General features: G+C 40.0%; 1 protein-coding gene across 2 annotated transcripts in view; it reads right to left on the reverse strand.

Annotated features, from left to right (window-relative positions):
* Nucleotides 1-15,869, reverse strand: part of timeless (timeless circadian regulator) — a 40,321-nt gene that overhangs the window by 2,434 nt on the left and 22,018 nt on the right. For both annotated transcript variants that reach the window (XM_031897167.1, XM_002934529.5), the window contains exons 14-27: nt 13,728-13,856; nt 13,480-13,631; nt 13,278-13,375; nt 12,200-12,323; nt 10,297-10,498; nt 9,587-9,738; nt 9,405-9,490; nt 8,310-8,433; nt 7,744-7,826; nt 4,292-4,434; nt 2,622-2,841; nt 2,382-2,450; nt 1,026-1,144; nt 301-502 (exon numbers count right to left, since the gene is read on the reverse strand). In XM_031897167.1, the coding sequence (XP_031753027.1) occupies nt 301-502; nt 1,026-1,144; nt 2,382-2,450; nt 2,622-2,841; nt 4,292-4,434; nt 7,744-7,826; nt 8,310-8,433; nt 9,405-9,490; nt 9,587-9,738; nt 10,297-10,498; nt 12,200-12,323; nt 13,278-13,375; nt 13,480-13,631; nt 13,728-13,856 (1,903 nt within the window). The remainder of the gene's footprint in view (nt 1-300; nt 503-1,025; nt 1,145-2,381; nt 2,451-2,621; nt 2,842-4,291; nt 4,435-7,743; nt 7,827-8,309; nt 8,434-9,404; nt 9,491-9,586; nt 9,739-10,296; nt 10,499-12,199; nt 12,324-13,277; nt 13,376-13,479; nt 13,632-13,727; nt 13,857-15,869) is intronic.

Below are 15,869 nucleotides of genomic sequence, written 5' to 3' on the forward strand. Positions count from 1 at the left end.
TAATACAAATAACTTTTAAACCGCTAAATTTTTTTAAAAATGTAATTGCTATAGAAAGCAGCATTTGCTGAACTCCTGACTGTTACCTTTAGGGACTGGCAAACACTACTACTTATAATAGCAATTATATATACAAATACAAAGTCAATAACCATTGCAAATTTGTAAAAAAAAAAATGTATATTGCAAAGTTGCTTAGAATTATGTTTTATTTTATTGGGCAAAAAAAATTATATTTTGGGTTGACTTGTCCTTAAAGGCCAAACATGTAAATTATTGAAGCAACCTCTATTTGTTTACCTTGCTGAGCTTCTGATGATTTCTTTTTCCGTGCAAGTAAAAGTGCACGAAGTGCTTCTGCCCTCTGCTCAACATTTACCTCTTGTTCTTCAGCATTTGCAAGAACCTCACAGGCAACTGCTGCAGCCAAGGGAACAAGACAGGAGGCTGCCTTGCGCAGCTGTTCCGGACTTAATTTACCTGGGATGCGCCAGAAAGATTCCTATGAATGTAAATGAAGGTAAAATACTGTCACTGGAGCAGGTGGCTTTGACGGAAATAGGAGTTCAACATTATATGTGTTCAAATACCCACTGACCTCTTCATTGGAGAATAAACACAAAAAGAAAATTTTTGGACTTCCTGCTAAATAAACTTTTCAAAGAAAATTGGTTTCTAACCATTTGCTCTAGCCTCGAGAAAGCTTTGATACAACAGGGTCCTAATAGCATACTTCAAAGCCAAAGGTGCATAAATACAGCACTATATAAAGTATAAACATGCACAGAGAGTAATGGACATCCACAGATATATAGTTGTATAAGGCTTTAAACCCAACATAAAATGCTAAGGATGTATTTTTACCACACTAGATAAGGTCCTCACCCCAAACCATAAATAAGGAAATAGAGCAATCTCATATTTTTATAGAAGCAGGGATTATAGAGAAGGGACAGAAAAAAAACAAATCCCACAATCATTCTAATGGCTTTCTCATATATACATTTTAATCCATGGATGGTTACCTGCTCATTTGCAGGCGCACGGATGCCCAACTTCTTCAGCAGTTTCTTGAATGTTTTATTTTCCATAGCATCCTCATTGTCTTCCGTTAAAGGCACAAGGGGAATTGCCTGAGAAGAGCCTGGCAGTTACAAAACAAGCAACAATCAGTAAAGCTCACCCCTTGACATTGGGTCCGGGTGTACATGCACATGAAAGCAAAACATTAAAGTACCACAGCAAAGTGACTTCTGGGAAGGAAACCAAATTTTGCTCCTAAAACTTTCATTGATATGCATTAGCCTATAGGCTAAATCATAGTCACTAGGTTTTAAAACACAGCCAAGGCAGTTCCCAAATACAGACCAGCAGGTCAGGAACTAGGGGTGCAGGAGAGGCACATGCCTAGGGCTCAATGGTAGGGGGCAGATACACACTAGTCTTGTATCTCACAAGGGCCTCTTGATACTCAAAAACTGTTTTTCCTTGAGATATTCCACAAATGCAAAATTTTGCTTTTCAAACTGAAGCATTAAATCAGGCATAATCAAACATTTTAAACAGGGGACCAGTTTATGGTCCCTCAGACTGTTGGGGGGCCTGACTATAGTCCTCAAACTACAGCCCGGCCCCCCACGTCCTCAAACTACAGCCCACTCTCGCTGCCTGCTTCTCGATGCGGGGTCAAACTACGGCCCACTCCTGCGTGCTCCCGCTCCGTCCTTCCTCTCCCAGCTCCACTGCATCCCGCTGCCAGGGGTGAGGACACTGCAGTGGCCCGGTAAATTACCTTGGAGGGATGCCTGCACTATTTGCTCATTTATAAGAATTAAATGTCTTTATCAACAGCATTTAAAATAGCTAAGATAGCGTTTTAAAGGGGTTGTTCACCTTTGAGTCAACTTTTAGTATGATAGTAGAGTGTAATATATTGAGATAATTTGCTATTGCCCTTCATTTTTTATTAGTTGTAGTTTTTGTTATTTCACTTTTTGTTCAGCAGCTCTTCAGTTTAGAGTTTTTGCAGCTATCTGGTTGCTAGGGTCCAAATTACCTTAGCAACCAAGGAGTGGTTTGAATGAGAGCCTGGTATAGGAGAGGACCTGTATCGAAAAATAAGTTATAGAAAGTGCCAATAACAATAAAATTGTAGCCTCACAGACCAATAGTTTTTTGGCTGCTGGGGTCAGTAACCCCCAATTGAAAGTTGGAAAGAGTCATAAGAACAAAGCAAATAATTTAAAATCAAAGAAATAAATAATGAAGACCAATTGAAAAGTTGATTAGAATTGTCCATTGTATAACATACTAAAAGTTAACTTGAAGGTGAACCAACCCTTTAAGTCACAATACAGTGTTCTGGAGCAGCAGTTACCCACCATCCTCTTCTCTGTCTTCGGCAGTGCGGTTTAAACAGTTTTGAAGCCACAAAAGAGGACCAGATAAACCTGTGAATTCAAGAGGGGAAAACAAGTGAAAAAAAAAGGAATACAAATAAATAAATAAAATTATACATTTTATATAACTGTGTCTTAACCATTAACATTCCAATAAATTACTCTTTACTGAATCAGATGCTCCATATGTATTTTACATTTGGCATATGAGCGGACATTCACCTTCCTGCTGTAACTTGTGCACCAAATGCTTTATATTCTTATCGGTAAATGGATCCATTCTGCCACCTGTTTGCTCTTTTGCAATTTGTTTATAGTTAAGGTCTTCACACTCTTCTTCTTCTTCACTTGCTTCTTCTTCTTCCTCCTCCTCCTCTTCTTCCACATCATCCACACTGTGTTTTCCATCAAACCCCAGATCATTGAGAAACTCTTCTTCAGACTGAAAAAAAGACACACAAGTATATTCATATATTATACTAAATATTTTCTTTGTTTTGTTTTAGAAATCTCTTCATCTGACATGAAGCATGCTAAAGAATCAAATACTCCCACATTTTATCATAATTCCCCTTATAACCTATATTGGTTCTGATTATTAATTTGATCAGCAGCAATGAAGAGAGATGGGGAAGGTCTAGCAGAATGGCAAGTTAACGGTGTCAGCCCCCCCTCCACTGCAGGAATATTACAATTTGGAAGGAATTCTCTTATGTCTGTTGCATTTTGTTGTATCCGTCAATTTTGACTCTCTCCTATTCTAGTGGGGGGGGGGGGGGGGGTGTTAAGGGGGGAGCACAGGTGAGGATTCCACTAATGATTTGCTTTCAGAAATTATTATAATGGCATATGTTGGGTTAAATTCAGTGACAATCCATTTTATGCACAGACTGTAAGTACAGTGCTTGTTAACCACATCAACGGTGATCCCTCTGGCATAACTGGTGTAATTATACTGGCGTTTAACAGGTTAATGTAGTGCTTATACATTTTTTGAAAGTGATTTTCATGGCATATCTAGAATTAATGCTTTTGAAAGAAGTAATCTTTATCCATTCCTACAGGGATCATCCTGCTGAATACCTACTTTCTACAGTGAAGTTTCTGTGATGTCAAGCATTAGTTCAGTGTGCAACACTCATTTTCAATAGTGCGTTAATGGAATATATGAAGTAAATGCAATGCTCAGAATTCATTTTCAGCAGTGACCTTACTAGCATGTCTTGGGTTATGCAGTGCTCTGAATCAATTTCCTTCAGAGATCTTGCTGGCATATCTGGGCATAATGTAGTGCTTATTATCTATACTGGCATGTCTGTTTCACTAAGGACAAACAGAATGCCACAGGGGGTGTGGTAGCAATGGTGTGGCATACATTTTTCTGAGACAGCATTTTTTTAGGCCACAGGTTTCCTGCAGTTGGGAGTACTTGAATAACAAAAAGTTTTGTCTCCCCACAAAATATATATGTTGAACTGCAAACTTGTGAAATAATCTACCAGAAATAACAGCACTCCCTTCCTTATATGCTCACTATGCTGCTTTTGTCACAATAAGGAGCTTGGCGGTTAGAATTACTACTATAAGTACAGCCATGTGTGCAATAGCATTAATATCATTCAGATTCTTCTTCCCCCAGGCTGACTGGGGGATTACATGGACTTAATGGATGTTTATGCTGGGGCAGGGGAGCTACCTACTCTAGGGCAAGAAGCAACTCAATGTGCACTCTGTGCAAGGATCTATGTTCTACAAACGTCCATAAATGATCTATGTACTACGAAGGTCTGAGCTTCATCCAGGTACTACTTTCCTGCTTCAATTCAAGGGAAGCTACATGGCGCCTGATGATTGTGTGAATGTAATAGGAAATAGAAGTCATTTGACAGTACCATGCCAGATGATTTCCCCTTCTTCCTTCTTTTCTTATAAAGTTCTTTGCGATCGCATACTAGACCCATGCTGATAAGCTTCTCAATTATTCTAGCCTTGGAGCGTTTTGCAGTCACATTCTTCATTATATTTCCCAATATGTCTAAGAAAAAAAACAGAATCAGCATCACAAATGTACTTAAATTGGTTGCCTTTTCAGGGGCCACTTTGGGAAGAAATCTTAATTAAGAATTAATTAATAATCTTAACTGTGGGTAAAATTCCTGCTAATGGACAGCAAAAAGAACATGCTTTGTGTATAGCACATACCTCCAAATTAGGGCAAATGTCATTTGTTAAAGCAAACTAATGTTATGACATACTAATGAAATGGGGATTTTGTGATACTCACCGTTTAATCCTTTTCAGAAATCTGCGGGACACAGTGACCTTGGGGGTATAGTATCCACCAGAGGGAGGCAGTACACTTGAAGAGGAATAAACCCCTTCACCCCCAAAAGGCCCAAGAGGTGCCAATGCCTCTGGTAGAATAAGATGCGATACATAGAGGCGGAGACTATAGGCAGGAAATATAGGCTCTGCAGATAGCCTGCTGAATCAGCAGGAAATGGTAGCTTTGGATGCTCGGGTACCCTTGAAGGGGCCAGTGAGAAACACAAACTAGGAAGCAGATCTGAAGTCCTTCATGCAATCCAGGAAGAACTTGAGAGCCCTGACAGGGTCCAAAGAATGGAGTGCCAATTCCTTGGATGACTGAGGTTTTGGACAGAAAGCTGGGATGGTGATCTTTTAGTTGATGTGAAAGGTATATACCGCCTTCGGCATGAATGAGAGAACCTTACCTGACCTAAGTAAAAAACCAGGTAAGGCTGTTGACAGAAAAGAACGTTAAGCTCTGAAACTTGGCACGATGCCAATGCAGTGTTTTCAAAGTAATCCAGACCAGGAGCATCGACGCCAAGGGTTCAAATGGGGGAGCTTGCAGTGAATGGGGCCCTAAGCAAGAAGATCTGCCACTTGAGGGAGTCACCATGGAGAAGCCTTGCTTAGATTCAACAGGTAAGAGAACCAAGCCCTTTGGGGCCAATGAGAGGCAAGTAGAATCAAGGTGCACCATTCCTGCTTGATCTTCTTGAGGAATCTGGGTAAGAGAAGTAGTGAAGGGAAGATGTAGACAAAATCTTAATCCCACGTTGTTGTCAAAGCATCCACAGCCAATGTCAGGGGATCCCAGCATCTGGCTATGAAGTTGGGCACCTTTCTGTTTTGACGTAAGGCCATGAAGGTATCCCCCCAACAGTCAGTGACCATTTGAAAGACTGCTTTTGGCAGCTGAGGTAATCGGCGTGCCAGTTGGCTAGGCCAGGGATATAGATGGCTGATAGGCGAACACCGTGGGCCTCCACCCCAGTTATAATGCGGCTGACTTCTTGTGCCTCCTAGATGATTACGGTAGGCTACTGTGGTTGAGTTTTCAGACTGGATCTTTATTGCTCAACCCTTGAGTTAAGCTGTCCAGTGAAGAAGCGCTAACCTGACTTTGCAGAGCTTTAAGATATTTATGAGGAGAGCCTCTTCCTGCGACCATGTTCCCTGAAAAATAAGAGCACCTACCTAATACCATACCCCAGCCTAGGAGACTTCCTTCTGTGTTTAGTAATGTCCATTGAAGTTTCAGGAATTACGTTTCTTGGGACATGTTGTGAGTGTTGAGCAACCACAACAGTGTCTTTCTGTTTCGAGGCTGGTGCAGTTTAATTAGTCCAGGATGTTCCACTGGAGTGAGGTAAAAATGGGTTAAGAGTACCACCTCTATGGAATAGAACATGGACCACAAGACTTGCATAGAGAAACTTACCATGGTACTGCGAGCTTGAAGGAGCTGGCGTACTAGGGATTAAGGTCTTGTGATTTTCTAAAGAGAAAGGTAAACCTTTTGATGGAATGTGTTGGAAATTATTCCAAGGAAGGGCATGTAGATACCTTGGGGGTGTAGTGTTGCGGCAACTGCTGCCATCACTTTTGTGAATACCCTCTTGGCTAAAGTGAGGCCGAACAGCAGAGCTGTGAATTGATAGTGGTGATTCTGGAATGCAAATCCCAAGAATCTCCAATGGGGACAGAAAATGGGTATGTGTTTATAGGTGTTGTTGATGTCTTGAGCTTCAAGGAACTTCCAGGATTTGGCTGAGATTACATGTTGAACCATGAAAGGCAAATTAACTTTTAGGTGCAAGAATTGTTGATTTGTTTTAGGTCCAAAACGGGTTGATAGGTTCAGTCATTTTTGGGGACTAAAAAAAACAGATTTGAATAAAATCCCCGAAACCCGTTGTTTGGAGGGACGGGCACTATGGCAGTTTTTTTGAGTCTAGAATGATGCCTAGAATGGTTGATCTTTTTTGACATTATTGTGGAGTTCGTGACATGAAGAAACGAGAGGGGAGAGAGAAATTCAAGATGCATTCTCTAGATACTATCTTGTGTATGCACAAGTCTTGGGTGATCCTGAGCCAGGCTTCCTGAAATAGGCCCAACTTTCCTCCCATTGGAAGTTGATGAGCCGAGGTACATAGTCATGCAGAGGTGGACATGTCAGATTGTTTTGCCAGAGAGCGTTTGCCTTACCAAGTTTATCTTGGGTGGTTTTGGTGACTTTTGTAGCTGGAGTTTTGGGTTAAGGAAGGAGGGTGAGTTTTCAAGCTCTGGCCTGAATAGAAGTTTTTCCTTGAATGGCAAGGTGGTTAGGGATTTTTTAGAGGATAAATTGTCCTTTGGCATAATTTCAGCCGAAGGGGAAGTGCGGGAACTGAAAGGGCTGATGTGTGGCAACTAAAAAGGGTATATGTGCGACTAATTGCCTGGACAGCATCAAAAGCAGCATCACACGGGTATTTGTTAGTGTCTCTGATCTATACAGCTAGTGACAGTGGGTCTTGCCTAGGTAATCCCAAATTGGTTCCTTCAATAAGGGAGCTGGACCAAGATTGTATGGCTCTGGTGACCCAGGCTGATGCTAAGATGGGGAAGTAGCCACCTCTGGATCAACTGGCAGGGTGCTAGAGATAAGCTGGCAGCAGAAATCAGAGAGTAGATTGAGTTTACTGAGGACACTAGAAAAAACTGAATAGAACAGGAAGTAAGGAGGGGTACGGAAGCAAATAGGAAGGGTTTCATTGCTCTTCTAGTGGTTTGCCTCCTGCTGGTGGATACTATATCCCCATGGTTCCTGTGTCCCACATACACAAGCAAGAGATATATGCTGACACATCAAAGGCTACAATAACAACAACAAAGAGTATATGGATATGGGATATCTTTTCTAGAAACCCAATATCCAGAAAGCTATTAAAAGACCATGTGAGCAAGGTACCTTTGTTCCTAAATTTTGCATGTATATAAAAAGAAAGAAAAACAGAACAACTTCATTCTGTTAAACTTTAGAGCATACCATCTGAGTCTTTAAAGTCTTCATAAAGGCGCTGAAGTTCCAGCTCTTGATCCTCTGTCCATAGCACAATGCGAGTTCCTTTTCTGTAATAAAATATCAAAAATCAAAAACCTGCCTAGTAATAAGCACATTCTCTAATGGAACGTGCACAGGGGAATACCTATGCTGGCATAGTTTATGTTATATCTTTGTATAGGCTACAAGCAGACTTAGGGATTAGTCCATCCAACTGAATATTCCACTTACAGCCCTGTTATAGCACAATGACTTAAAAATACACCCACTGGTTTAAAAAAAAAAAAAAAAAAAAATACACCCACTGGACTGCTAACCAATTCCCTGGCTGGCTTTTTGCCATCCAATAATAACATAATTGGACTGCTAGGAGTATTGGTAGTTCAGGCCAGCCTGAGAGACAATGGAAATTAGTCAAGGCTTAAAATTGCATTATCAAGAAGTCAGGTGAAACTAATACAAACAAAATCTTAATTGTGTTGTTCTGTCTCTGTATGTATTCAGTCATAGGGCAATGGTCACCATTTCTGTAATGTATCCAATATACCCACGTTTCTTGTTTGAAGTCCTTGACACTGTCAGCTAGCCCCATTTGCACCAAATGGTTAATGACTTGCTTCCGAGTACGGGTTCCAGGTTTTAAGTTGGCGACGATATTATCCACCACATCTGCGTCTGATAAAACAAGGGTTAAATAAAGAGATGTAGTTACAAACAAACAAAGTCTATATAATGTTGACTTTAGTAAAATATTAAAATCAGTTTAGTTCCTTACCATGCAAGCTTTATTCATATTGCCACATTTGTCTGGTCCTAGTGAACCTTGTACATTAACTATAAAAGCTCCGAAAATTGTGGCAACAGTTCTCACATATTCTAGCAGTGTCCACTAGAATAGCTCTTTTCTATGAATGTTGAACCACCCACAGCCAAGGTTGACAGGTAGACCGGTAGACCTACACAGTTCTGGCACTTTCATGTCAATATGGACATAATTGGCATACAATTTGAAAAGTGACAAAGACTGTCCTAATGTTTAAGAGTAAGAACCCATGGAGTGGTTGAGCAGTGAGCTATATATATTGTGCACTCTGCAATTCCCGCTTAGTCTGCAACAAAATTACCTCCATTCATAACCTTTTTATCACAAACTGCCTAACTGAAATCTGGATTTCTTCTACAGACACTGCCTCACCTGCTGTTCTGTTCTATGGGGTATACTACAATTCCACAGAATCAATAGCCCCTAAAAGAGGAATAACTGTTACATCCCTATTCTATGTCTCTTTGATATGGAAGCACTGAATCCAAAACCCATTTTTTGGCCCACAAACACTGAAGTGAACATAATTCAAGGGCCCTAAATGTAGAGGATCAAAGTAGTACAGCTGGTTAAAGGTTGCAGATTTCACTAGTTTCTCAATTTCAGACTTTTTTTTTTTTTTTTTTTACAACTTCTGAACTTTAACAAAAAAAAAGCTAGCTTTTTTGCTTAAATGCTCATGTGCGGGCCCCAAGAAAAGGAAGGAACGGGATCGCTCATCTCACTGGGGGGAGGCTAACATTTGGCACCCCCTAGTGAGTTAGCCTTTCATTCTCCTTTAAATAACTAATTAAATTTTGCAAGAAACTTTTTAATGATTTACCTTCTATCTCTTTGAACTGCAAATAAAGTCTCCTCAGCTCATCCTCATCCTCTGGAGTCCACTTTATGCGCTTGCGGTTCGCTTCACTGTAAATCAACAAAAAGGGAAGAAAGGTTCTCAGAATTCAGACCGCCAAAAGGTTCCACCCAGCCCTTAGGTACAGTTGGTAAGCACTGTCTCACCTCTCTTCTTCTCCAAGTTTTCTATAGCCCTCTGTCATTTCTCTAATCACATTGGTGTTTTTCCAGAAAAGAAGCTCCACATAGGCCTTGTTGTTTGTTGCCGCCAGGGAAAAGAACTTATTTAAGATGTATTTAGAAAAGGCCACCAACTCCTAGGATAATAGAATAACTGTATTATATAAATGATGGCCTAATTATTCATTGTTTAGAGATGGTCTGCATGCATGCCCAGATTTGATCAGAATTTTGTTTAGCTTTGGGGTCACTTTCAGCAGCTATCCTGTGATCCTAATGTATCCTAGCTGATATGTCCAACCAAAAATGTCATCTGGTGATGTACCTTGCTGTCATGAGCATGGTGGAAGTGTCAGACCTGATTGTTAGGGCTGTCAGACCAAAAGAAAGGAACAGGTACATCTGTCGAGTTTATGTCATGCTTTATCCCTCTATCAGTCAGATAAAAGGGTTGGTCAGTGTATGGCCTCTTATACCGAACAAAACTAAGGTAGCGGTTGCTAATGTAAAATTAAATAAAGTGTAAAAATACTGCTGCCTACTGCTTTAACAACTACAAATTTAAAAAGAGGAGGCAGAAGGACAAATGTGGTTTTAAATGCAAGCATTCTGTTGGTTTCTAAATTGTCAAATGGTAGATAGGCTAAGTTAAAGAGAAATCCATCATACCACTTTTAAATGAGCGACTTTCTTACCTTATAGGCACTTGCTGCTGGATCACCCAGAATTTTGTTGAAAATACAAAACACTGAAAGCTGAAAGAGAAGTGCCTCCATTTTGAGGTCATATGCAATACGGTGCAACATCTTCGCTACACAGTGATTGGTGTGAGCACTGTTCTGTTGGTAATTCTTCAGCAGCAGGACATAGGTTTTCACTACATTGGAGTTAGCAAACCTGCAACATTATTAAATCACAACAGACCAACATAATCACCAAACTGATCAAGAAATTGCAATTACTTACTAGCATGGAATACATATTATTGTTATTGAGATATGAGATATATGAGAAAGAAAAAAAGACAAGGAACAATATTGTGAATTTCATTAAATTATCAGTTGTGTTCAAATTGATGCCCCTCTGCTTTCCATCCTGGTGCCCAGAATCTCTGGAAATCAAAGGGACTTCAGGTCCCAGAATCTATCTTTTCACAATGTGGGGAGAGGCTGCATTACACTGTGAGCGTAAGGGGGACTGGATGGGGAATTCATCCCTGAGAACAGGGATAAACTGTCATGGTTTTCTTTTAATCGGTGGAATCACATGTCTGTGTAAAAAAATACATTTATATTTATTTCTGGAAGTTCAGACAGCTAACTAAATGAGCTCATTTAAAAAAAGGGGTGTTTATTTTGCCTTTAAAACAGTTTGGCAAATAAGAGTGGGCTAAAATTCCTTAAAGGAGAACGAAAGGCTAGTAAAGAGTTAATCTCAAGCTGCAGGCATACCTTCAGTTGTCTCAATAGTGCCCTTAAGTCTCCCCATATTTCACCCGTTCAGAAGATCTGACGCCAAACATGGAGAAAAAATGCTGAGCTGGGTAAAGAGGATTCCCATAATGCATCGCTCCTGCACAGACTATGGGCCCGGGACGGTCAGTACACAGGTTCAATGCCCGATTATAGATCTTTTCTCGGAAATCTCCTGGGTGTGCTTAAATTGTTATTTCTGCTTGATCTACCAGTTTTGAATCTCTGCTCTGCTCTAGAGTAAGCTGGTTGCAGCCTGCCACAAACCTTTGCCTGAATCTGACCAGAGACTTGTTAAAACCCCTTGGATACTGCACATTTAAACCCAGCTTCCTCCTCGGTCCTGACCACAACCCCGGTAAAGGCCATTGGGCATTGACACCCCTCCACCCAAATCGCATCATTTGTACTGCATATATCACCTCTGTTCACCATCACATTTTCCTAAAACAAATCACAGCATTCACCTGGCGACCATTTTCCCTCTGACACATCATCAGTGTCATTTACATAAGTAAACAGCGCATATGTGCTATTAAGTTCATGCAACGAAGAACGCAGGCTTACACATGAAAAGCCCTGGTTAAGCTGAGCTCAGGAGTGGAGGTTAGGAGAACCCCTTCATTGGTTGCTAGACTGGAGGGCATTTGCTAACCTAAATTGAAAAGAAGTGAGCATGCTCAGTATCCAACAGCCAAAGTAACTTCCTGAGGAAGGGGGCCGAGTGGGTTAGAGGAGGAGAAGGAATCATAAGTGATGAAGGAGATGCTGCAGCCTTACTATTAACCTTTTACCAACCAGAGTGGCAGGTATTTACATGTCCTTTAACGGCAACAAAAATAGACTTGTATTAATTATAGGGAGAATTTAGTTGCAATAGTTGGTGCATTTCTTACAGTAGTGAAGTGCTGTCCTTTAAACAAATTCAGCAATGCATTTAACATTATGCTGTGTATTTTCTCATCTTCTCTTTGTCTAATGTTACATTTTGCTTAAAGATCAGAAACCTTTCAAAGTGACAAATGTGGAAAATGAAAGGTTAAATACTTTTTTCACATTATTGTATGCTGATGGTAATTTCCTTTATTTCGTATGGTACGGCTTTGACAATTCCAGAGCATCTTACCGTTTCATGTAATCTAGAAAGTTAAATTCCCTCTCAGATACTTGAACTGAGGTAAGTTCTTCTTCCTCAATCTCATCTTCCTCTTCTTCCTCTCCCAGAACCTCACTTTCAGCCTGTGTTGATCCTAAATGTGAATAATTTAAATTAGGTAGACAAGTATTTTTAAGAAAAAAGACTACATTTCTAGCATCATTTATTTTATGTTTGGGCCATATAGACCAGGGATGTGCAACAAATGACTGGCAATCTGTGGATTCTGGCAAATGCCAGAAGGGGCTGCTGTAAGATGCTATAGACAGTCACTATTTATTGGGCCTGTGGGGGGGCTGTTTGGGCCTCTGTGTACTTGAAATGCCTATTCTGAATACCAGTCAAGGCCTGCTATTGGGTCAAATATAGCCCATATAACAGTGATCCCCAACCAGTGGCTCATGAGCAACATGTTGCTCCCCAACCATTTGGATGTTGCTCCCAGTGGCCTCAAAGCAGGTGCTTATTTTTAAATTTCTGGTTAGGAGGCAAGCTTTGGTCATATAAAATCCCAGTGTACTGCCAAACAGAGCCTCCTTTAGGCAGCCAGTCAACAAAGGGGCTATCAAACAGCCAATTATAGCTCTCATTGGCACCCCCAGGAAACTTTTCATGCTTGTGTTGCTCCCCAATACTTCTTCCATTTGAATGTGGCTCACGAATATAAAAGGTTGGGGGTTGGGGGTCCCTCCCTTAAAATGTTTCTTTTGTGTCCTTCATAAGAGTTCATGTTTTGCATGGAACAGCAGGAATTCAATTTTCAGGGAAGTAGTACAAACAAAGATAATATGTAATTTGCCTTTCTTCAATAAAGACCAAATCATAATAATGTAGAAAGAAAACTGTTAGATAAAGTACTAAGGTGAGGTCAATAATATTATCTGGCAAAGTGCTACAACAACATCCGATTTTCATTAACAAAAATGACCAGAGATCAAGCAAGATGCACAAAACCAGATCTAGACACAAAAACATTTGTGAACAGGTTAAAAAAAGAAACAGCAAACTTTCTTGATAAGCACTTGATAAGCACTAATGGCAGACTTACTGGGAAGCTCTGCAAAGAGAATTTGTTTCAGTAGCTCAGTCTCTTCTTCAGGTTCTATCTCTGCAGCACCAAAAACATCCCCCTCTGGCCAGACCTCCCTAAAAAAACAAAGGAACAACCTCATAAATAAAGCAGTACCGAGTGCAAGTAGTATCAGCACATAGCACATGTACTAGCTGACAAAGAAACAGAGAGCACTTACCTAGCAGAACGCAGCAGAACAAGGGCCTCTGCTGCACAGCCAGAGAAGAGACCATCTTGGATTCGTACTAAGGCTTCTGCCCTCTGCTCTTCTACTGGTATCTCAGAGGCAGCATCAAAAGGCACAACACTGTCAGGTAGATTTTCTGAATTCTGCGTGGATTTGAAAAGATGCAAGTTATGATTAGACACACTAATCTGAAAAAGCCTGTAGTAATTGCTTTATTCACTGCTTTATTCATATCATACCACTATGCAGGTCGTGAGCTGCTCTGAAACATTTGTCCATATTGCCGCCAGCTCCTCTGTGCTCTTAGGCTGAACCTCCTTAGCACCACTTACAGAGGATTTCTTCTTCTTTCGTTTCACACGGCGTTTCTTTTCAATAAAATTACAGCAAAGAATGGCAAAATTAAGGTAGATGAAATTAGCATCTAGAAATATTATTTGGCATTTATGTCAGTTTTAAGTTGCTGTCTCTAAAGCAGATAATTGAGTGTCTGGTCTCACCAGCTGGCCTGAATACACTTTTGAAACACAGACCCCCTAAATTGTTCTGACGATCTAAACATGTAGTTGAAGATGGGAATATTGAACCATTAGCAATGTTCTTGAAGCTGGGGACAAGTTAAGGCACCATTACTATGTTCAGTTATAAATCAGCAAACAATTCAGATAACATATTTGCTCACAGTTTTAAAGCCTTATAGTTACTCTTTATAGTGGTGGAAAGATGTAAAACAAGAAAATCATAACTAGTAGTAAATGTTAGAAATCTGTAGACAGAAAGGATAGCACAATGAGATTTAGAAACCGCAGAAACCACAGTACTTCAGTCTGCAAATCATATTTTATTGGTGCATATCACAACATGTTTTAGGAACTTATCCCTTTTTCCCTTGAAAAAGGAATAAGTTCCTGAAACATGTCGCAATATGCACCAATAAAAGGTAAATTGCAGAATAAAGTACTGCGGTTTCTGCATTGTTTTTAAATATCACTGTGCAATTGTTATCACACTCTGCATGGTGTGTGTTTAAACAGCGAAAAAAAGGAAATGTTTTGGAATTCCCCTTTTACATGCTTCTAACACATTATAAGTCATATGAAGTATTCCTGACAAGCTTGCCTTATTTGTAATTGGACCTTTTAAATGTTAATGTATAAAAGGAACAGTAATAGAAAACATGAAAGATTATCAAAGTAATTAAAATGTTAACGACTGTTGCCCTGCACTGGTGGCAAAAAACTGTGCTTTTGCTTCAGAAAGACTACTACAGGTATGGGATCCCTTATCCGGAAACCCATTATCCAGAAAGCTCCGAATTACGGAAAGCCCGTCTCCCATAGACTGCATTTTAATCAAATAATTCAGAATTTTACAACGGATTTCCTTTTTCTCTGTAGTAATAAAACAGTACCTTGTACTTGACCCCAACTAAAATATAAATAATCCTTATTGAATGCAAAACAATCCTGTTGGATTTAATTAATGTTTTATTGATTTTTTAGTAGACTTAAGGTATGGAGATCCAAATTAAGGAAACACCCCTTATCCGGAATACCCTTGGCCCCGAGCATTCTGGATAACAGGTCCCATACCTGTATAGTTTAGATAAAGTTGTTGTAACCATGGGGTAGCTATTCAAATTGAAAGAGGGCTTAAATGGACACAGATTAACAGAATGAGCTCTGTAAAAAACCATTGTATTCTACAGAGCTTATAGGTTATCTGCTATGTAACCTGTGCCTTTCCTGTCTGAATGGCTGACTCGTGGCTACATAGCAGATTATTTGTATATAAACTTTAAGAGTCTTTCAAAATCAAACCCCCAACATTTACCAGTGCAAGGCAACTATGCATTACATTTTATTTACTTTAAAACAGTTTTGTTTTTTTTGGCGTTACTGTTCATTTCAGTCAGTAATGTACCAGTTCACAAATAACCCCAGTGTAAATCTATCATGATTTTACGGTATGGTTTTTATTACTAAATTACACTTTTTACGTTACAAATAATTCACACTACCATTTTAAATGTTATTGTTGAACCAACAAATGTACTTTTAGCTGTAATTTTTGTGTGTAGGCTGCCAACTCTGCGCACTGTGCCTGATTATGAGCTTTCATAAAGAGCCAGCGCTACACAATAGAACTGCTTTTAGATTAGCAATTTTTTCTCCTACTCAATGTTATCTCCTAAGTCAGTGCTGTCCAACTTCTGTTGTACCGAGGGCCGGAATTTTTCCGACCTACGTGGTGGAGGGCCGATAATGGAAGCCAGTTTTGACCACTCCCCTTTTTGAAACCGCACCCACTTGAAACCACACCCATGTTATCACATGAACATACCCATATTAATGGTTGTAGTACAGCAAAAACCTGCCATA

Source organism: Xenopus tropicalis, chromosome 2, assembly GCF_000004195.4.
Source record: "Xenopus tropicalis strain Nigerian chromosome 2, UCB_Xtro_10.0, whole genome shotgun sequence".
In the NCBI taxonomy this organism is placed as follows: domain Eukaryota; kingdom Metazoa; phylum Chordata; class Amphibia; order Anura; family Pipidae; genus Xenopus; species Xenopus tropicalis.